The sequence below is a fragment of the Typopeltis vanoorti genome, chromosome 4 (genome assembly GCF_054136105.1).
Source record: "Typopeltis vanoorti isolate ZY-2024b chromosome 4, IOZ_Tvanoo_1.0, whole genome shotgun sequence".
Lineage (NCBI taxonomy): Eukaryota > Metazoa > Arthropoda > Arachnida > Uropygi > Thelyphonidae > Typopeltis > Typopeltis vanoorti.
The window spans coordinates 117,605,778-117,630,588 of NC_143552.1; the positions used below are offsets into that span (position 1 = coordinate 117,605,778).

The window sequence follows — 24,811 nt, forward strand, 5'->3', positions numbered from 1 at the left end:
TTATTTTTTTGCAATACCCACCATCTGTCAGCAATGGAAAGAGAATTTTTATTTTTATAATTAATGAATTAAAATACCATTTATCTAAGGTTAGAAAGAAACGCAGATTTGAAAACCAGCAATATGACATCCAGATGCTTTATAATATTGTATTGCGGAAATTTTATTGTTCAGACAATTTTGTTTTAGAAAGAAGCATTCTAGGAGATATCAAATTTATGACGAGATGGTGTAGACCACCCACATTATGCAATATTCACCGGGGAAGGGGGGGGGAGAATAAAATTGTTTATTCTTGCTATGAGAAGTTTTTTAAAATAGTTCCATCCTCTTAATTCAATGTGGTCTTATCGTCAATTGCAGGTATGACTGGAGAGCAATCCCAGGTAGAGAAGGCCAACTCAATGCAGTTAACCCAGATGGGTCTAACCACATGGGTATCAGTCATCTTTGAACTTTAGTTTCCATTGGTCTTTTGGTTATTCATCTATATGAGATTAGCGAAAAAGGAAAATTGATAGCCTTTGGCAATATGATGATATAAAAGAGCTGAGACCTTTTCTCTATCTCTCATACTATCAATCTGTCTTTTCTTTCTCCTAATACTATCAGGCTCTCTTGCACCCCTATACTAACTACTCTAGGCCTATGATAAGCAACTGTTTACTTTTTCACCCTCAATAAAGGAACCGGTCTGGGTAGTGACCCTTTCCATAATGCACAGCATTATACATGTCTGCAAGGACATGTAGTTTGCATTATGGGATACTAAGGCAAATGATGTGAAGTTATTAGCCTCTATATACGAGTTGCTTGGTCATGAAGTTACTTCACATGCAAACTTTGTTTGCTTACACTTGGATAAAGGATTAAACCAAGAATATAATTTCTTAGCATCTTTAATTTATAATATAACCAAGTCGGAAAACTTTCAACACTTTATACTTCGAACTAGTCATTCTGTAACTGACCATTTAATAATGAGTTGGCACTAAGCATCAATGAGTGATCTGTCAACAAAGATGAACGTTTATTGTGTATGTATGTAGATAGTGAACAGCCAGATACTGTCAATACTTATAGAATAATATTTTGTTTATTTAATATTTAGAAACCGAGAAATATATTAGAAGGAAAGGGGAACTATATAAGCATAACATTTAAAAAATTATACCTGATCATAAAAACAACATTAAATACAAGTGAAAATTACACTGAATTACCTGGATGGTGCAACACCAACTAAATTGGGTCCCAAACCTTTAAAAAGTGCACAGCCACCTTCAGTTTCAACAATATGCCTGAAAAAATTGTTAAGCTTAGGAAAACTGAGCATAAACAAATTCAACTTAATACTGATACAGTAAAATTAACATAAAAAAACTGTCAAAAAAAAGTTGAAATAATATTTACATTAATTTTTTGTTTGGTTAGTTGGATATCTCTGTATAATAAACATCCATTATAATAATAATGGATGTTTATTATTTTGTATATTATGTATATTATTTATTTTGTACCAAGTAGGAAAACAATGTTTGTACATCAAAACTATACGAGTTTTGAAGATCAAGAGGGTAACAAATCTTCCACATATGCTTGTCTGCTTCATATAAAATAACATTTTCATCTCTTCTTTTAATGAAAGTTCATTGCTAAGTTCAAGCCTTTTAGATTCTTTTTTTCATTAACTATGATTCAAACACCAATTGACCTCTTGACACATGTGCACATATTCCCTGTAGTGATTATTTGTATATGCCTATGGGAATAATAACAGAAGGCTAATAAGTTTCTCTCCCCACCCACCCTCTCAAGATAGCAAAAAAGTAAATATCATGAGTAATTTTATAAAATTTTCTATTATACAAAGACAATCAAATTTATACTGAGATTCTGTTTGTCACAAAAATTTCAGGTGCCTACACCTTATACATAGAAACTTTTATATTTTTCATGATAATCCATTATAATTTTGACACCAAATACTTCTGCATCAATAAAAGTTGAGCATTTCATTTATTTACAAAAACAATGCTTTCCTCTAAAAAGTAATGCAAATATGAACAAATTAGCAATTTTCTTATTTTAATACTGCTATGCTGTCTGAAACTCTCATGCATTCTAATGACAACTGCTTTTCTCTTTCTTATAAAAAAAAAAAACAACGCGTGCACACAATTTTTTTTTAATGTGAATTCCCCTCGTGCAAGATTGTAAAATTATCATGTATTTAGTTACTGTGGGTAGACCAAGGGTTCTATAATTTGAGATTATAAAATTATAGTACTTTTTTCAAGTGACTTCAGGTCTTTAATCAGTGATGTGCATACTCTTCACAATAAGTCTGATTCAGATGTTTATAGAATAATAACATAGCAATTCTGATATGCAGTCACAGTAATTATCACTCCCTTTGGTTGGAAAGACAATGGTTTGCATAATATCTAAGATGTGACGTATGTTAATAAGGACTAAATGAAGTTGAGTTAGTTAACCTCTTAAAAAGATTTTTTATTTTATATATGAATTTCACATACAAAAAGTTGTAAAAGTAGTTTAAGTCTTGTATATGATAGTGTAGTGTTTTTGGCAATTTTACCTACTCCAGATAAATTTATTCAGTTGGACAAGGAAATGGGGGGGGGAGATCACAGTGCACAGGGAGACAATGTGTGAAAAGCATAGATGATGGTTTCAGGAGTAGATATGAGCATGCAAGAAAGGATTAAATAGTCAAGAATGTGGGGATGACATTTAGATCTGGAAAGGAGTGTAATATCAGTGATGATAGAGGAATGGACAGGGAATAGTGTGGAGGTGTCATATCTGAGAAGTAGGGTCAGTGGGACTTGTAACGGAAACAGAAATGAGCTAGCGTGTATGTTTACAAATGCTAGAAGTATTCAAAACAAGAATGAAATTGTAGCACTGACAAAGTTCATTTGCCCAAAAATTGTTGGAAGTGAAACATGGTCAAACGAGGATGAAAGTCTTACAGAAATAGAGATGGAAGGATATGTAGTCTTTCGTGAAGACAGACAAGGAAAAAAGGGAGGAGCACTACACTACTGATGATGGCAGAGGAGCTGTGCCCATCTAGGGTGGAGATGCAAGAAACAAATAGTGACAGTGGTTTTGAAGCATGGTATGAAGTGGAGGTGGACAGGATAAAATGTTTAGTGGTGTTGCTATAACCGATAATGTGGAAGGCAGTGGGAAAGAAATGTTTAGGCAAATTGGTCTGGCTAATAAGAAAAGGGCAATCATTATGAATGATTTCAATAATGCTAATACAGAATGGAATGAAGAGACATCATCTAGAACCAAAGAAAATGAATTTCTTGAGTTCTTGAGGGGCAATTATCTCAAGCAGTATGTAACAGAGGTTACACAGATTGAGGATCTTGGATTTGACTATCTCATCAGAAGATATTGTAAATGAAATGTCACATTTTCCTCTAGTTGGTGAAAGGGCTGTGAAGCGATCATTTGGGTGGCAGCCAGTCATATCACAACTTCTGTGAGAAAGGTGGAATTATAAGGCAGGTGATTATGGCAAACTCAGGAGGCAGCTTGCAGTGATCTCATGGAATGAGGAATTAAATGGATAGGAAATCAATGCTGCTTGGTCTCTATTCAGGAACTATCTGACAGAGGCAATTATGAGTGTATTACAAAAGTCAGGAGATCAAATAATGTAGGAGTAAAATGGATGCCTGAAAAGGTTAAGCATACAATATGGATGAAAAAGGCATTATGGAGTCAGCACAAGATGAGCGGCAATAATCAGTTACACAAGCAGTACAAAGGGCAGAAAGAAAGATCACTTGGTAATGGTATTGAAAGTACAGTATGAGCAGCAGTTGGCAAATGAGGATAAAAGAAATCCTGAAGATTTCACGAAGTTTTTTTAATACGTGGCCAATAGAAAGAAGAATGATTATGGGAGGATAATGCTGGTCAGTGATAACGGAAGAATGATAAACACTGAGAAGGATATAGTTTATTTATTTCGTATCCAAACACAAGTGGTACAGTAGTAAGTTAATGGTACATTATTTACAACAAATTAGGATACATTACAAATGAGAACAGCTTAAATTTGGTAGGTGAATTACACAGGGACTAATAAGTAAAATATGAAGAAAAAAGAAACTATAAGTTGTATACAATAAATATGGTCAGATGTTCCTCCAGAAGGATATAGTGCACATTATGTTAAATGAGCAATTCATTAAAGTATTCCATTCTTGTGATTGTAACAATGTAAAACTTGAGAGCAGTGGGAATGGGGAAGGAACTACTGATGAGTGAGCAGGAGGTATATGAGAAATTAGTCAACTTGATGTAAACAAGGCCATGGGACTGTGTCTTGAGGGAATGTTCCAGGGAGTTAACAGCTTTAACTTACCTTTTTAACATGAGTCTTAGAGTGGCCCAAGTTCCAAAAGAGTGGAAAGAGGACAAAATTATTCTGCTTCATAAAGGGGGTGATAAGACTAAGGCTTCAAATTATAGTCCAATCTGCTTGTCTAGAGTTGTGATAAAGTTGTTGGGGACTACTGCGTAGAAGGATTCAGAACTGGGTTGAGCAGTAGAATTCTCTTTAATGGACAGCATGTGTTTGCTAAAGGAAAAATCATGTTTTAGCAATCTGCTTACTTATTCTAACAAGGTGATGAATAAATTAGACAAGGGGGATGCATATACACTAATGTATTTAGATTTTTGCAAAAGGATTTCAATTGATTGCCACATGACGAACTAGTAGTTAAATTGTGTATGGGGAAATGATATCTCAGAAGAGGAGAGTAGTGGTGTGCCCCAGGGGTATGTTTTGGGGCCCATTATGATTTAATTTGTATGTAAATAACATTGGAAGGGGGATAAAACGGTGATATAGTTATTTGCAGATGATGCAAAGCTGGGGAGGGTTAGAAAACTGAGCACATGTTGTAGCCTTGCAAGAGGATATGAATAGATCGTCTGAATGGGTGAATGGGTACAATAAACTGGGGATGTCAGTTTAATGTAGTAAAGTGTAAGGTTTTAAAATCTGGTAAGCAAAAGATGGAATGCACTGTATAGGATTGGTGTGGATATCTTAGAGAAGGTGGAGGAGATGAAAGAGATCTTGGGGTGATGGTGGATAGGGACTTGAAATTTCACGGACATTTTGCTAAAATTGTGAAGACAACACAGTGGATTATGAGAATGATGCAGAGAACACTGACATGCAAGTAAGGATGTTATGATTCCACTGTACAAAGCTTTGATCAAGCAGCATATGGATTACTGTGAACACATTTGGTTTTCAGAAGGACGAATTGTTGGAAAGCGTTCAAAGATGAGTGACTAGGTTGATTTCTAGTCTCTGGAATGTGGAGTATAAAGACAGATTGTGAGAATGCATGCAAACTGCAGAGTCTACTGGACAAAATGAAGAGGGGAATATGTGTTCATAAGTTACTAAGAGGAACATGTAAGACATAAATTGTTAAGGGTTAATTACCAGATTAATGTAAATGAATTTTTTAAAGAATGTCTGGAGATGGGGAGAACAAGATGCCATCCCTTGAAGCTGCATAGCAAGGGTGTGAGCAAGGGGTGTAAATTTTTTGCATAGAGAGTGATGGGGTGATTGGAATGCATTTAAGTCGAGGTATGATGAGCTGTGCATGTGAGAGTGGGACCTACCATGATGAGTCTTGAGTGCATGAAGGTCTGATGATAAATAAATAAGCATATGAAGTATACATAGAAATGCACTATGACATTGCAATGAGACTGCTTAGAATATTATTATCATACAGCAACTCTATGGAGTACATAGATTCATCATGGAAGAACCACACTAACTTTTATACACACAAAACCTATGACTTCTCCTTAAATCCATTCACTATCAGAGTACTCAACTAATTCTGGCATTCCACTCATTCACCATTCTCCATGCAAAAAATCTAGTCTGAACACCCTTTGTAACCACACTCTTGCACAACTTCCACAGACAACACCTAGTACTCTATGTCATATATTGAAAACTTGCCTTTGCATCAATTTATAAAAACCTTTTTAATATCTTATAAGTTTCTATCATGGCCCCTCTTTTCCACCTATTAACTAAATTTTGTAATGCACAAATTTGCAACTTATCCTCACAAGGAGCATTCCACAGACCTATCATCAGTTTGGTCACTCATCTCTAAATCCTCTCTACCACCTCCAGATTACCAAGAAATGCCAAGATGTGGCTGAATCATAGTTTTATAAAGAGGGATAATAACTTCCTATTTTTACTTATGTTTTTCAACATCCAAGTAATCTTCTGAGCTATTTTACTAACTTTTGCAATATGCCTTCAACTTTTATCCACCATTATCCCCAAGTCCTTAGCATCATCAATTTCCTACAATGCAGTACTATCAATGCAACACAGTATGTAATCTTTTCAACCTGAAGTGCATAACATTATATTTTGCAACATTAAACTGACAATCATTATTCTTTGTCCACAATGTCAATTTATTTCACTCATCCTGCAGTAGATATACCCTTTATCATCCTGATAAAGGGTATATCTACATACCCATTATCCATTACTGCTCTCCAGTTTGCATCATTAACAAATAACTCAATATCTTCCCTTAAATCTTTCCCTCTATCACTGATATAAAAATTGGAGAATGGTGGCTCTAGTAGAGAAATCTAAAGGTGTACTACACTAGTTGCACTCATTCTCCCTACATTCCATCATCATCAAATTTCTGCCATGTACACTCAAGGGGTGTACAGGATATGACAGTACTACATGAAAAAATTACATCATTACTAACTTCCTATCTACAATTTTCCTCCAAATCAGTCTGTTACTTGTCAAGACTCCAACATTATCAGATCTTATATTTCTATCGTCTAAGGCACTTTGTACCATATCAATCCACCTATATCTTGGTCTTCCTCTGGGTCGTTTTCCTGCCAACCTGGCAGAGAACACTTGTTTTGCTAATCTTTCCTCTCCCATTCTATTTAAGTGACCATACCATCTGAGATTAGCTCTGCTAACGCATTCCTGGATGCTGACAATGTCAAGTTCTTTCCTAATATCCTCATTTTTAATATGATATTGCCATTGATGCCATCTGTTCACACCTCTAATCTTTCTCAGGACTCTCATATCTGCGGTCTCTAGTCTTTGGTCAAGTGTTTTACTTCTGACCCAGCTCTCAGATCCATAAGTTAAAATTGGTTTGAACACAATCTTGTATACAGCTAATTTAGTGTTCCGACTAATTTCTTTCTTATTCCATATGAATTTATTCAATTGACTTCCCACGATACCAGCTTTGCTGATTCTGTTGTCAATTTCTATATTTAGTTTACCATCTTCAGTAAAAATTGTGCCTAAGTAGCTGAAATGTTTTACTTGTTCCACAGGTTCTCCATTCACAACACAGTTGACATTTTCAATGATTCTGCCTATTTTCATTGTCTTTGTCTTTTTATTGCTGACCTTCATACCATATCTATTACAACAGCTATTCAATTTAGTCAGAGAATCTTGCAGACTTGTAGCGGATTTATTTAGAAGTATAACATCATCCGCATAAAGCCTGACATTAACATCTCCAATTTTGATATCAGGTGTAATACCACATTCCTTCATAATGTGATCCGTATAGATAATGAATAACAGAGGGGATAATGTACATTTGTCTCACACCAGATTTAACATTAAGCCATCTTCCTGTACTTCCTTCAATTCTAACTGCTGACTCACAACTCAAATAAAGACTAAGTATTGCTTGAGATAATGCCCCATTGACACCATATAACTGCAGCGTATTGAATAGCTTCTCTCTTGGCACCTTGTCATATGCCTTTTCCAAATCGACAAAACTTAAATACAGATCTTTGTTATATTCCCATGCTTTCTCGACTATTTGTCATAAAGTGAAGATCTGATCCTGACAGCCTCTATTTGGCCTGAATCCAGCTTGTTCTTCACCAAGCTTTTCTTCCACAATTCTTCTCAACCATTTCTCAAGTATACTTGCATAGATCTTGCCAGGAACACTGTACCATCATTTTTTATTTTGGTTTAACCAATAAGAATACAATTTGGTCAGCTAAATCCCAAATTGCCAGCCCATCCTCGTTCGTTCAGTATCAAAGTAGATACCCAACAGGGTGCACCACGAGAAGGTGAGGATTGGACATTAGGTCAGAAGCCCTGGTCGGTTCTCCGCATTCCTTTAAAGGCTATGTGGAGGTCTCTTCTCAGTTATACAGCTTTGACCCTTAAGCACCACTCCCTACATTCCACTCCACAATATACCACTCTCTGGTGTCTGTCTGTGAGCTCCAAATGATACTAGCTTCATATCCATTATTATTTGCTTCAAACTTTTGTAACAGTTTTCAATATGGTATTCTGTCAAATGCCTTTGCAAAGCCCAGCTGTATCACGACATAACCATTTCCTTTAGCCAATTTTTTGTCACTTTATTATAAAATGCGAATAAATTACTAAGACAGGACCTCTCCTTTACAAACCCATGCTGGATTGTGCCTATAACCAACTTGTTCAATACTTTAACAACTACTACTGAGATCTTAATTGATCTATGGTTTGTTTGCTACTTTGTCATGTAGTCACCTTTATGTAATGGAAATATCTTATCCTCTTTCCACACCCTTAGAACACTGCCAGAGTTGAGACTTAGATTGAACAAGTTCAGAGGCAATAGCAATTCTCGTGCATATTCATGTAGTATACAGGCTGACATGCCATCCAGTTCCACTGCTGTATTTATATTGATATTTTTCGATGTGTTGAACACCTCCTGTTCATCTACCTTAACTTTGACATGGGGTCTCTGTCATATCAGCAACTGCAAAATCTCCACCTGGATGATACACCTTTGCAAAATGATCACTCAGCAACTATTTCTTTTGCCTCTGTCATCTTCCTACCATCAGCATTGATAAATTTACCCTTCCACTATTTTTCTTCTTACTTGCTACATAAAAATCTTTTGGAATTACTTTGACCTGCTTAGATAATTTTCTCTCATATCTGATTTGGCCTTTCTTGCCATACTATTATCACCCTTGCTTTTCATTTCTACTCATTCACTTAGTTTATCCTCCTGACCAATTCCTGACTACTTCCCATTACATTCTTTCCTTGTAGCTTGGCACTAATCCACGGTGCCTGTCATAATTACCAGCTTTCTAGTTCAACATAAACACTTACTTATTCCACCTCCTGTCCTCCCTGAAAATACAATACCCTTTACATACTTGTTATTCCAAGTAACTATCATTTTCAATAAACCAGGTCTCACAGTTGCATGTAATTTTTGGCCAAGTCAAGCTGACCAACATCAAAAACCTATCTCCCTTATTTCTGATACTTCTGGTATTGTGTGCATTTCAACATCTCCTTGGATACTCTTGTTTAATGTCATTACGAACCTATTCAGATTTCAAATGTGTGCAACTGCATTCAGCATTTCATAATCATTTCTCTACATGCAGAATCATTTTGCAAACGTGTATAGGATGGCTTAAGGATCAAAGTTGTATAATTGAGAGGAGACCTCCACATGGCCTTTAAAGGAATACGGAAAACCGACCAGGGCTTCTGAACTAATGTCCAATCCTCACCATCTCGTGGGGCACGCTGTTAGAAATCTACCTGGATACTGAACAAACAAGGATAGGCTGGCAATTTGGGATTTAGCTACCCAAATTGCATTCTTATTGGCTTAAACCAAAATATAAAATGATGGTACAACATGATAGAATTTCATGCTGGCTGGGTCGTTGCCTGTTAAACAAGGGCCCCCCCAGTTGTTTTCACCAGGGAACCAGAGCAAACAGCAAAAAGTCAGCTACTGGAACAAATCCTGAAAACACACCCCCAACTCAACATCACCAGAGTTAAAGATCGGTACTATCAACATAAGAAGCCGGAATGGCAAAGAAATGGAGCTAGCTGAGGAATTGGATAAGTACCAGATCGACATAATAGGGGTGACTGAAACAAAAAAGACAAAAACTGGTGAGATCTTTCTGAGCAATAAATACAAAATGTTATATTCAGGCAATGACAATCAAGGAAAAGAAGGAGTAGCCATAGTATTCAACACAAAATACGAGGCTAATCTTCTTGAATGGCAGGCAGTCTCAAGTAGAGTAATGTGGGCAAATATGAGAATGGGGAACTGGACAATGAGACTTATTTGTGCCTATGGTCCCACAGAAGGTTCTTCTAAGGTAGAAATGGAGGAATTTTTTGATGCTTTAGAAAAAGCAACTGACACAATGAAAAATGAAAAGTTGGTCCTTGTTGGGGATCTAAATAGCAAAGTAGAAAGTGATTGTCAGACAAACAAAAATATTTTGTGAAAATTTTGAGAACAGAACAAAGCTAATAATAATGGCAAATACCTGTTGGACTTCTGCTCAGGACATGGACTGGTTATTACTAACACCATGTTCCAACGTGAAAATGTGCACAAATTCACATGGAGAGAAGAGGCAAGGAACAAGAAAAGTCTCATTGACTATGTTATTGCTGATAGTGATGTTTTCTCCCTGGTGCAGGACACCAGAGTGTACAGAGGATTTGAAATTGGAAGCGATCACTATTTTGTCTTGAGCAGGATGAAATTGAATTTCATATTGAAAAGAAGAACATGTAAGAAAGTTTTAAAGAGAATAAAAGTTGAGAACAGGAACCAAACTTTGGAAATTCAGTGGCAAGCGCTGAAGAAAAAAATGTTTGATTCAGCAAGAGAGAGGCATGTAATGAGGTTGTCTGCAAGGATAGAAAATTCAGAACTCCATGGTGGACAAAGGAAATTAAAGAGGCAGTGAAGGAAAAGAAAAAAGCATATCAAAAGTTTCTCGCAAATAAGTCAGTTTGTGTTCACAGAGAATACAAAGACAAATGTAGGCAAGCTAAATACTCAGTATTAAAACTAGCTAAACAAAACTCATGAGAAGACTTTGGTAAGAACAGAAAATAAATAAGGTGGCAAAACATTCTGAAGGATGCTGAAAAAGCTCAGAAATGGACGAAAGAATGCAGTAAAAGGAATTATAGATGATAAAGGTGATATGAAAACTGGTGAAAAAGATATCCTTGAGGTATGGAGTAATTACTTCGAAAAATTGCTAAACGAAACAATCCGTGACAGCACAGTAATAAAAAAATACTCAACAGGTGCAATCAGGAAGAAATATCCATACTTGAAGTAGAAAAAGCCATCAAAAGCCTGAAATGTGGAAAGGCAGCAGGAGTAGATGATATTCAACCAGAAATGCTCAAATATGGAGTGTGGCTGCACTACATAGTTCAGAAGACCAGGACAGAGGGAGGAATTCCAAATGATTGGAGTAGAGCTCTCTACGATATATATAAAAATGGAAATAAAACTAAAAGCGAGATCTTTGAGTTTCTTATTCGGCTTTGAAGTAATGTGGGATTTAATATCTCTTTAATTTAAATAACTAAAAGTGAGAATTACAGGAGGTATTTTCCTACTGAGTGTTCCTGGTAAGATTTATGCAAATACACTTGAGAAACAGTTCAAAAAGATAGTGGAAGGGAAGTTTGGTGAAGAACATGCTGGATTCAGGCCAAATAGAGGCTGTCAAATAATAATTTAGTCAAATAACTGAAAGTGAAAATTACAGAGGTATTTTCCTACTGAGTGTTCCTGGTAAGATTTATGCAAATACACTTGAGAAACAGTTCAAAAAGATGGTGGAAGGGAAGCTTGGTGAAGAACAAGCTGGATTCAGGCCAAATAGAGGCTGTCAGGATCAGATTTTCACTTTATGACAAATAGATGAGAAATCATAAGAATATAACAAAGATCTGTATTTACGGTCTGAAAAGTTCGAGCTAACAATGCAAAAATGAATTTATAATTTCAAAATTATTTTTATTTATTTTTCTGCATAATCTCCCTTTAGATTAATACATTTATTCCAACGATGCTCCAGAGGCATTATCCCATCATTGTAATGGTTCTCAGTAAGATCTGCAAAATTCTCCTCTACAACTGCAATCACCTCCTGATTCGAAGAAAAACGCTGACCAGTGAGGAAGAGTTTTAGTTTTGGGAAGAGATAGAAGTCAGAGGGAGTCAAATCTGGGGAATAGGGTGGATGTTCAAACAGTTCAAAAAATTAAAGGATAGTGCAGATTCCTTAATTTTCCCATTCCAACACTTTTGTGGGCAGCTGCATTGTCCTGATGAAAGGTGATTTTTTTCTTCTGCAAACCGGGTCTTTTCTCAAGAATTTTTTCATCTAATCTGGTTAAGAGATCGGAATAATATTCCACGGTTATTGTTTTACCCTTTTCAAAATAATTAATAAACAAAATGCCATCAGCATCCCAAAACACTAATGCCATGACCTTTCCTGTTGATGGAACCTACTTTATCTTCTTTGGCACTGAACAACTGGCTTCTGTCCACATTTTTAACTGCTGTTTGGATTCTGGTGTGTAATGGTGAATCCAAGTCTCACCCATAGTAATAAATCGGGGCACAAAATCAGTTTTATTCTTGTTAAAACGCTCCAAGTACTGTTCAGAGATTTTCATGTACGTTTTTGATCTGCTGTAAGCAAGCGAGGCACCCATCTTGCACAAAGCTTTTGCATTTGCAATTCTTCATGCAAAATATATCATACAGTTTTTGAAATGTCTATAGTCTCAGCAATTTCATGCACTCTGACTCACCAGTCATCCAATACCATATCGTGCACTTAATGATTTTTCATGTTGTTACACTTTTTGGACATCCTTTTGGTTCATCTTCAGGGCTGATACAGCCATGTTTAAACTCGGCAGCTGATTTCTTAATTGTTGAAAATGAAGGCGAAGAGTGCACACAAACTTTTATGAACTTCGAAGGAATTTCTTTTGCCATTAAACCTTCTTTTACAAAGAATTTTATGACTGCACAATACTCAATTTTATCCATTTCAAGGGATACAGACAACACTTGCTTCAGACAGTGGTATAAAACAAACTTACTAAATAGCTTAAGAAAATTACAACGTATAATAGAATATGCATTAAAATAAATTTTAATACACTTCCAATATTTTGGCAACGTTACATTGCCATTATCACAGGAACTTAAATACAACACACAGTAAATGACGAACGAAGCAGGAAGCTATTCTTTCTCCTAAAAGTCCTGATGGTGCCACCTAGCAGGCAATGTTAGTATACTTGGCCGATTGGGCTGAAGGTCTTCTGATGTAGGTTTCCCAAATTTGGTGCAGTCTCATGCAACTAAATTTATTGAGGTTTGGATTGTTTCTTAGGGATGAGGCTGATTCCATGAATAGCCTTTTGTATTTGAATTTAGTACAGTGTATTATCATGGCTTTCTTCCACCACAAACTCTGCAGGCTCCTTAAGAAGGTCACTTCTTGGCCCGTAGAAGTCACTAACAAATTAAAACCATTTAACTCTATACCCCCCCCCCATATACAGGGTGTTCGGGATAAATTTGACAGTTTCGTAAGGAAAAAGAAAATCTTCTTTGTATCTATTAAATTTAATGAATTGACAAAAAAACATTACAGGCAGAGTTAATTACAATACTATCAACAAGATTTACTCAAAATAACCACCATTAGCATCGATCACAGCTTCAATTCTGCTTTGGAACCTCGAACAAGCTGATGCTACAGTCTCCCTGGGAAGGGCCGCAAAAACTGTTTTAATTTTATCCATTAACTGGGCTTTTGTATTACTGGAAGTGCGATTGGTGTCTTTTTCAACTGCGCCCCATACAAAATAATCCATGGGGTTAAGGTCTGGGGAGTTTGGAGGCCAAACATTTGGACTGGTGAAGTCGTAGAAATTTTCAGACAACCATTTTTGACTTTTCCCAGAGGTGTGGCAAGGGGCCGAATCCTGCTGCCATACATACGGCCTACCATTGGCTACCCTTGTTATCCAGGGCTTGACTACAGTTAGCAACTCCACGAACAAAGCCCGAATTCCAATGCCAGGGTTCTTCAACACCTGTTCCTGCAGATTTGCGAGGAATTCTGCTGTACGAACGCAATCAGATCGTCTGCTAGGGATCTTTCTTCTTGCTACATCCTCGTAGTCACCATTGCAAGTCTCTAGTTCATGCCTGATTGTTTTTACTGTATTCAGGGAGCATTGGGCAGCAGTCGTAATATCCTTATTTTGATGGTGGGCACGAATCATCATGATACAAGTTATTCTCTTCCATGATTCAGGTGGGTTCCAGCTATCCATCCTTTCTGACATCTTGTATATGAATGAAGAAGGGTCCAAACTTTTAAATGAAGAGAAGTGTGTGTTAATACATGTAACTTACGGAAAAATATAATTAATTATAAATATGTCAAATTTATCCCGAACACCCTGTATATAGATTCCCAAAAATAAAGAAAATGTGCCATTACATCCCATAGCGGATGGCATTGATTCCCCCACATACAAACTAGCTAAACATTTGGCCAAAGCCCTCGCACACTATACTGGCAACACACCTTCACAAATAAAAAATTCAGCCCACTTCAAAGCCAGCATAGAAAACCTTACACTCAAACACACTGACGTAATGGCCAGTTCTGATGTCTCCTCCCTATTCACAAATGTCCCACTCAAAGAATCCTTTGAGTGGGACGCTAATCCAAATTAAATTTCCTCCCGATATCACAGCCCTATTTCAGTTCACAATGAACTCAGGCTACTTTGAAAATTCTACAAACAAATAGAGGAGACAGTCATGGGTTCTCCACTCTACCACCCTTGGCCAACTTTTATATGGAGACTTTTGAAGAGAAAGCCTTAAACTCTGCTCCACAAAAACCAACCAATCAGTTTCACTATGTTGATGATGTGTTCGCTATTTGGCTACATGGCTCCGATGCACTCCTCTCCTTCTTAACACACTTAAACAACCAATACCCCAGAATCAAGTTCACACTGCAAGAAGAAAAAAACAACTGCGTTCTTTTCTTAGCCACACTAGTCACCTACTAGCCTGATGGAACCTTGGTTTTCTCAGTTTATAGAAAACTCATCCATACAGGCAGATACATTCACCAACAATCCCACCAAATCTCCCCCCCCTCACAACAATATGGAGTCATTAAGACACTACACAACAGGGCTAAACTTATCTGTTCCAATGACAATGCCTTAACCACAGAACTAAACCCCATTCTCAACACTTTCTTAGCCAATGGCTACCCTGCCCAAAAAAAAATCCGAAACCAACAAACCACAACCCCCCCACCTTCACAACAAGGATTACTCTAAATCCATCACCATTCCCTATATCCGAGGCATCTCGGAAAAAATTACAAAAATCCTAAAAAACATGACTTAACTTCTTGTTACAGACCATATAAAAAATTGGCATCTCTTATCTGTTCCACTAAAGACCAACCTCCCTCCCTAGACCTACCTGATGTTTACCAGGTCCCTTGCAGCTGTAAGCTGTCCTACTTTGGCCAAACAGGCAGGACAGCTAATATCAGAATTTCAGAATACAAGGACTACATCCGTTTTCACCAATACAGCCACTCTGGTCTTGCAGACCATGCGCTGGATACCCACCATAGAATACGGTGGAAGAAAGCCACGATAATACATCGTAGTAAATTCAAATATGAAAGGCTATTCATGGAATCAGCCTCATCCCTAAGAAACAATCCAAACCTCAATAAATTTGGTTGCATGAGACTGCCCCAAATTTGGGAAACCTACATCAGAAGCTTCGTTCCTTATTTACTGTGTGTTGTGCTTGTGTGCATGTGTCTTCTTTTAAGTTCCTGTGATAATGGCAACGTGACATTGCCGAAATATTGGAAGTGTATTAAAATTTATTTTAATGTATATTTTATTGTGCGCTGTAATTTCATTAAGCTATTTAGTAAGAATGTATAACCAATGTCTAAGCCTTTCCATGAGAATTATAAAACAAACTATTTGATAGAATGACTTGCAATTTCACATGGATACTTATGACAAATGTACCAACTGAGAAAAAAAAAATCTTGCCGATAGTGTTGTCATCTATGGTCGAGACCAAGAATTTTTCAGACCTCCCTCAAGTTTTGTAGATCTGGAAAAGGCATGTGACAAGGTGCCAAGAGAAAAGCTATTCAAAATGCTACACTGCATGGTATCAATGGAGCATTATATCAAGCAATACTTAGTCATTATTCGAGTTGTAAGTCACCAGTCAGAACTGAAGTGCAGGAAGATGGTTTTATGTTGAATCTCGTGTCAAACAAGGATGCACATTATCTCCTCTGTTATTTATTATTCATATGGATCACAGTATGAAGAAAGTGGTATTAAACCTGATATCAAAATTGGAGATGTTAATCTCAGCTCTTTACTTCATGCAGATGGTGTTATACTTCTAAATAAATTCAGTACAAGTCTGCAAGATTCCCTGATTAAACTGAATAACTCTTGTAACAGATTTGGTATGAGGGTCAACAATAACATGACAAAGACAATGAAAATGGGCATAAGCATAGGAAATATCAACTGCATTGTGAATAGAGAATCTATAGAACAAGTAAAACATTTCAGCTACTTAGGGACAAAAATGGTAAATTAAATATGGAAATAGACAACAGAATCAATAAAGCTGGTATGGTAAGAAGTCAACTGAATAAATTTATATAGAATAAGAGAGAAATTAGTCAAAATACTAAATTAGCTGTATACAAGGCAGTGTTCTAACCAATTTTAACTTATGCAATCAAAAACTGGGTTAGAAATAAAACAGATGACCAAAGACCACTGATTGAGAGTCATTAGAAAGATTAGAGGCATGAACTAATGGCATCAGTGGCAATATCATATTAAAAATGAGGATATTAGGAAAGAACTTAACACGGTTAGCATCCAGGAATGTGTTAGCAGAGCTAATCACAGGTCACCTAAACAGAATGGGAGAGGAATGATTAGCAAAACAAGTGTTCTCTGTCAAGAAAAAGACTCAGAGGAAGATCAAGATATAGGTGGATTGATACAGTAAAAAGTCCTTAAAAGATAGAAATATAAGATCTGATAATGTTGGAGTCTTGACAGGTAACAGATTGATTTGGAGGAAAATTGTAGATAGGAAGTTAATGGTGATGTAATAAGTTTTTCATGTTGTACTATCGTATCCTCTATACCCATGTTCTTCAACCTGTGGTCCACGGACCAGTGATGGTCCGCCAAAAATTTCTTCGTCTCCCAGAAACAATGCTCCAGCCACTTATATCAAATTTTCTAACCTCTAAGCAGCAGCAGATGTCACACTAACTAAAAATTGTAATTTTATAAATTGGATTTAATAAATAAAATACTATCTACGTTGGTTTATGTTTCTGTCTTAGCCGGTCCGCGAAATATTTCTCCCTTTTTCCCAAGTCCGCAGGTGTAAAAAGGTTGCAGAACGCTGTTCTATACCCTTTGAGGGTACATATCAGAAATTTGATACTGATGATGATATATAATATTATCAAAAAAATCCAAAGAAAAATTTTATTTAGGCTATCAAGGTCAACAGTAATGAGAATTTTTTTTTTTTAACCATCCTACAATCAGAATGCTGGACTATATGAATGAAGACATTAGGAAGTACAAAATCTGTTTCAAAACCCACCATGCTATCATTTATAAGTATTAATAAAATTGAGTGCAGTCATGTTTGGAGGGTAGATGACCAGTTGATAAAACAAGGGCCACAAATAAAATAAAATCAACAAGAAAAGACCTATGAGAAGACCCCAAGCACAATGGATAGGGTAATGAAAGAATTTAGACAACTGAATGAACACTTTTGCTGTGATAATGATGATTTTATGGTTTTAATGGCACAAGGACAGCAAAAGTCATACTGCACCACATTAAAGGTTAAAGTAGTAAACAAGGTAAGACAATCAAAAACATCCCTTCCATGCTGCAGCAGAATTCAAATCTGCAACCTGTTGGTTGGAGAGAAGGTATGCTAACTACTCAGCCAACCATGCCAGCGCTTTGCTGAACATACTGCCTATGACAGAAGCAGATGGAGACCTTATGATGATGGCAGCATTAGACCTAAATAGTCCATTAAGTTGTTGGTGAAGAAGAGAAATGAATTACCAATAATTTAGAGTTGTGGCATTATATGAATCCATAGGACAAAACAAATTATATGTCATCCTATAATCTCTAGACATTTCTGTTTGGATGGCATATATATATCAAACTAATAATATATGATCGCATGATTCAACTGGGTGAAGCATGAAATTACATGCATTGATGGAGAATAAAATGACGATATCTATCAGTACTGGATATGCTAATATTTTGATGGAAATCACTAGATGCAGTCCTTTCCTTCTAAAACATATGATTCATTATCATGTGCTGAGGAATAAATGGATTTTTACTTACTAAATCTAAGCTTTCTTTCAGATGACTGGAATGAAAATGACCTTGTATAGTGAACTTCAGACACACACACACACACACACACACACACACACACACACACACACACACTATACTGCACAGAATAAAACAAAAGAGAGTAGAGGTTTTATTGTAACAATGAATATAGTACAATGTACTAACAACCTATTTCAAAATAACTGATAAAGGAAATTTATTCTAAGAATGTGAGATGATCTTACATCGTATTCTTCTACTTCCAAAAAAAGAAAGGATTGAGGTTTCTGAAATATATTTCCAAAAAAAGTCACATTATTTCTTTAATCTCTCTCTCACACCCACCTTTTGAAATCATCTGAGAGTAAGAAAGATGAAAATTATCCTGAAGCTTATGCCATGCATTTCAAAGCTTGCTAATATATATATATGCCAGACTATTTGATACAGAAATGTGAAATGTCTTAATGGTAGTTTACATTTTTAAAAAAAAAAAAACAGAGTGAAAGAAAGCAGATTATTTTATAAAAAAAGTGACAATGAGTGTTCTGTGTTTACTATGCAATGTTTGACATGCAGTCAGTGTTTGACTTACGATGGGGGAAGGGGGGGGGGTCTGTTCCAATAATCCAATAGCAAGTTGAAAGGTTATAAGTTCATCATTCCAGACCTACACATTTTTTCCTGAATGCTAAAATGTGTAGGTCAGTTTTGCCATTTTTATTAAACTAATTTTACTTTTTGTTTATAGCGAAATAATACAATGCAAATGATAACCTAAAATTATAATAAATTTAGTTTAATCCTTTATCCAAGTGTGAGCAAACAAAGTTTGCACCTGAAAGTATCTTCAGGACTGGGGTAATGTGGTACAACACCAGGGCAACTTGTTGCAAAGGTGGAGCAAGCTACCAACACTCCTATCTCGGTATCTCCTATAATGCAAAACACATCTCCTTGTGGATATGTCTAATGTTATGCATTAAGGGAAGGGCAACTACCCAGACTAGTTTCGACCTTTATTGAGGTCTCTTCAGTGGGAGCCAGGCCCAAGTGGAGATACCAAGCAGAAGCATTAGCAGGTCATCTCTACCTATACGAGTTGCCAAATGGTGTACCACCCTTTTTTAATAAATTACTCTGGATTTAGAGAAAGATGTTGAAAGTTTATTTTTCACTTGGTTAGAGTATAATAAATTTAGTTTAATCCTTTATCCAAGTGTGAGCAAACAAAGTTTGCGCCTGAAAGTTGCAAGGTAGAGATGACCTGCTAATGCTTCTGCTTGGTATCTCCACTTGGGCCTGGCTCCCACTGAAGAGACCTCAATAAAGGTCGAAACTAGTCTGGGTAGTGGCCCTTCCCTTAATGCATAACATTAGACATATCCACAAGGAGATGTGTTTTGCATTATAGGAGATACCGAGATTACTATATATACTGTACAGTAATAAATAATGAAATGTGCATACAGTGCTTCTGTATGCTTACTAATCAACTGGAAATACATGGAGCAAGAGTAATTGCCAGCCTGGTTGGCCAAGTGGATAGTGTATCTGCTCTCCAGTCAAAAGGCTGCAGGTTCAAATCCCATCATGAGCATGGATGTTTGTGATTGTCTGTGGAAATACAGTGGTGGTCGGTGGTAGATGGCATTGGTGTAGTTGGTCATTTGGTGATTGAATGGTGGAGACGGAGTTGTGGAGTTGGTGCCCTCCCTTGATGAGTCCTTGGACTCCCTGGAGGTGTCAAATAATAAAATAAAATAAATAAATAAAATAATTTTTCAAAGCTACTGCTCTATTAATTTAACAATTCACTGAAGGAGACAGGAGAGGCTAGGTCATCAACAATAAATTCCTCAAATTCAGGAATTGCAACAAAGCTTTCTGAAGATGGATCATCAGATGAATAACTCGTGGAAGGTATACACTCATCTTCAGAAGTGAGATGACAGCAGGAGTGAACTTCTTTAAAAATTTGTACAATATTTTTAATTTAGTCTGTACGATGTGCATTGCTGCATGCTTTGATAAATCTCTGCTAAGTTCCATCTCTTCAAACAACCTCAATGCCTCATTAATAGAGGCAAATGCCTCTGCCAATTTTTTCACTAATGACTTTGAGCTCTTCTTGCATGACTGCTCTATACCTTCACTGTCTACCTCCAGTTCCAACCCTTCAGTTTGCAGTATTATTTTATCACTAATCTTTTGAAAGGCTTAATCTTTGTTGAATCTTGTAACTGGATGAACATATTTTCAAATGCCTCTTCCAAACATCATTCATACACTCTGCAGGCACTTCATGCTGTGTCTACATTCTTTGTACAATGCAAAATATATTCCTTTCAAAAGTCTGAGAGTTTTCACATCCTTGTAGCAGCAATAAGCACCTGTATAAGCATGTGCCTTCCATGGGACTAGATCAACTGAAGAGAGGGGTTTGTAAGTTCAATTCAAGTCGCCAACTAGAAGAATGGTTACTAAGTCCCCCCCCCCCCCAGACCAGTTCCCGAGTTAGTCGATCTCTGGCATGGGCAAGCAGGTTTTTTCTCTTGGAAACTCAAGTTTTTCATCCCGTAAACTGATGATGGCACTTGTCAGTCACCTCTCTTCACCGGACGGCATGTATAATTAGTGATAATCTTGGGCTGCCTATCTCTGATTGGCTACCAGTAGAGATTGAATTATCCCTTAAATCTTCAAAAGGTAGATAGGGCTAAAATAGCCTCGTGTACTTCCTATACTGGAATAAAAGGAATTAGCTGTAGCAGCAATAGCTGAGTACAAGTATTTCTTAAATAATATGTCTTGAAAGTAGCAATAACACCCTGGACCACAGGTTGCAGGAGTGAGGTGATATTCAGTGAACATGTTAATGGAATGGATATCATAAGTATGAGTGACTGTTAAGTTGCACACGTCATAATTTGAGGACTGACTATTTTCAATGACTGAAAGACAGAAAGTGTACACTTCAGTTTAACATTTGTATTCCCCACTAGTATATAAAATCATCATTAGTTCAACGAACTTGCAATGAAAAAAATAAAATAAAATCAGCTAACGCCTTTTTTTTTTTTTTTTTATTCCAGTATATACGGGAGTAGGCGAGGCCATTTAGCCCTATCTAATTTTTGGAGACTGAGTGGGCAGTTCAATCTCCAATGGTACCCAATCAGAGACAGATGGCCCAAGGCTATCACTAATTAAGCGGTACGCAGTGAAGAGAGACGGCTCAAATGTGCCGCCATCTCGTGGTCTCTAACCCTAACACAATATATTTAATGTCTGAAATAATGTGGGTTCTACGGTCGATTTTCTTGAGTTTACAGGACGAAAAACCCGAGTTTCCGGGAGGAAAAACCTGCTTGTCCGTGCCAGAGATCGACTAACTCGGGAACCGGTCGAAAAAAGGCTTAGAAAAATTTCCTCTAGTCGCCGACTAGACTCGAAACCAAGACTTCCTTCGTGCGGCCTAGCGCGGTGGTGTGCAAACGCCACATCCACTGAGCTACACAGGCTTACTTTGATTTTAAAAAAAATTAAGTGTTAGATTTTATGTACTAGTGATAATTAGAAAGACTTGTAAATTATTTCCACAAGAGGTCACATCTCCCTCCCTCTTTCTCAAAGCAAATTTTTATTTTAAAAAACATTTTCAGCTCTATGTGGTTACAGTAGTTCATCATGCTAGTTAACTCACTCTATAGCGAGAGTCAAATGTACTTCAAGTGAAGAAACCAAATGATGTATGTAAGATACGTTCAAAAAAGCAAGTGACTGTTCTTTTTTTTTTTTTTTTTTTTTCATAAGTCAAGATAAGATGGTGTTACATGCAAGATTTTCTATATCTTTAAGGCAGTTTACAAATCATTTTATGAATAAAAGTATACTGAAAATAATTGAAACTGGTATGCCAGTTTCAATTATTTTCAATATATACATATACACTGAAAAATTTGTAAAGATGCCCTTCCAATGCAAAAGGAACAATGTGTATCAAGTGAGTTCCTGTTGACACACAACCCAGCAGTAACATGTTAAAGTAAAAAATCTCTACTATCAAATTACTGTTTTATTGATCTGACTTCAATTCGTTCTAAAATAATGGTCAACTTGATGCCATCCAGTAACCTCTAACTAATAAACAATGAACATCTTCTTGCTAGTCACCTACCTTCAGGCAAATTTTACCAAAAATTTGGAAAAAAACTCAAAACGATTGTCTGCGGTATCACTAAGGCATGCAATTGGATTTGGAACAAAAATCTATTAAGGAAGCTTTCATTAAATGGTCTGTCATCTGACTTATTAGAAAGAATGCCCCAGAAAATTAACTCTCTGGTTGTACATTCATTATGCGTGATGGTGGAAGGATCTTTTTTCCTCAGTGCTGGAATTCCACTGGAATCAAATATGAATATTTCAAGAAGTAATAAAAAAAAAACAAATAAATAAAAATTCATTTCAAAAAAATGTTTTACCCATGCTTAGAACAAGTTACTTGTTCAGAAGTAATTTGTTTAAAATGGCTTAAATGAACCTTTCATAACTCATAGCCAGGGATGCGGCGGCCATATGTGCAATGTGTCCGACGCACACAGGCGGCAAAATAGTAAAGGTGCCAAAGAGGAGGAAATACTTTAAAAAAAACGTTTTTTTAAAGTGATTTTTTATTGGGGGGGGGACACCAACTAAAGTTTTGCACACAGGTGCTGGACACTACTGGCGTGCCCCTGCTCATGGCTTAGCTCAAAAGATCCAAGAAAGATCTCATTCACAGAAAGGTGTTAGACCTGTATCAGAACATGTGATGTGGAAAATATGGTCAAAGTAATACATTAAAATGGTCAATTACCCATGATTAATCCAAATTGTGTTTTATTGGGTTAAATACATAAAAAAAAATGCATAAAACATAAGACAAACATTCTTGTAATACATAAATACAAAGCTGAACATTTTTAAACTTGTTTAGGTAGAAAGTAACTGATTTCTGTTTGTTTTCTTTGTAGCATTATACACTTGACTGTGCATTCTGGAGGCAGAACAAAAAAACCGTAACAGTGATGTTACGGTTTTTTACATAAAAAAACCGTAACATCACTGCTAGAAGGGTGATGCAATAGTGTTTATTTATGATGCAACATATTTTAAATACAGAGTAATGACTTATTTTATGAATCCATTTGCATACAGAATTTTTAAAAAATTAAATTTCTATATACTACAGTGGGCCACGGTTAATTCGAATCCCACAGATAATCAGCCTTTTGTTGTATTTTAAGGGGAAAATACTTTATTCTGCAAACAATGTTCAGTCTGAACTAACACATACCTGATGCACCTCCATACACCAAATGAAGATCGGCATTTAACATTATTCAGCATCTGTCTATATGAATCTGAAGTAGCACATGTAAAATTGCACAGTCCAGCTTCTGGCCCAGCATAATTTACTGCTGCAACACAGTTTTGCACTGAAGATGAAACAAGTAAATGGTAGTTGAAGTTGGCAACTGATGACTGAAGTCGTGTTTTCACTACTTCTAAAGGACATGTAACAATGGCTCCTGCAGTTCCTCCCAAACTAGAAATATAAAATGAAAAATAAATACTTACACATATATTAAACAACAAAATTATAAAATAACCACAACATATCTGTACTTTCATTTCATTAAAGTTAATTACTATGGTTACGTAATTTTGTTGTTTACAGCCATGCCACAGGTATCTTTAAAGATTAAATATATATTCTCATTTAGCACACAAAACTTCAAACCTTAATAACAGCTTTTATAATTTTATCACCTTGTTATCTACGAATGAAGTATCATTCTTATTACATTAAGAATAAGATTTTTAAAATAATTTCAAAATCTCAAGTTTAATTGCTTGAAAACTTGAGATATCATTAGTTATAGTAGGATGATATAATACAAATGTTTAACGACTATTCCATATAGGGGCTGGAAGGAAATACTGAGTAAAAATGGAAGAAATAGCTAAATGTAAGGTGCTTAAGATAAAGTTAGATAGAAAGTTACTCATGTATTACAGGAATCTGCAAATAAACAGTACATTTAACTTGATTGTTCAATGGGTATCTTGCAATGGCCCAAGATGTGAGCTACAGAGGTTCTCACTTTCCCCATTGCAAGATACTCATTGAACAATCAAGTTAAGGGTACTGTTTATTTGCAGATTCCTGCAAATAAACAGGTGACCTGGGTTCGATTCCAGTCCAAGATGTGAGGAACCCTTACCTTGTCTCTTTGACTAAAGGCGAGTTAGCCAGTCTCATACAGAGGCGATTGATTCCGATTTTCCCTT

At 36.3% G+C, this 24,811-nt stretch overlaps 1 protein-coding gene across 1 annotated transcript in view; it reads right to left on the reverse strand.

The window, feature by feature from the left end:
- LOC150107632 (solute carrier family 25 member 36-A-like) overlaps positions 1 to 24,811 on the reverse strand; it is a 163,866-nt gene that overhangs the window by 117,102 nt on the left and 21,953 nt on the right. Inside the window, exons 2-3 of the mRNA XM_090391982.1 lie at positions 23,814 to 24,065; positions 1,224 to 1,301 (exon numbers count right to left, since the gene is read on the reverse strand). Of these exons, the coding sequence (XP_090248108.1) occupies positions 1,224 to 1,301; positions 23,814 to 24,065 (330 nt within the window). The remainder of the gene's footprint in view (positions 1 to 1,223; positions 1,302 to 23,813; positions 24,066 to 24,811) is intronic.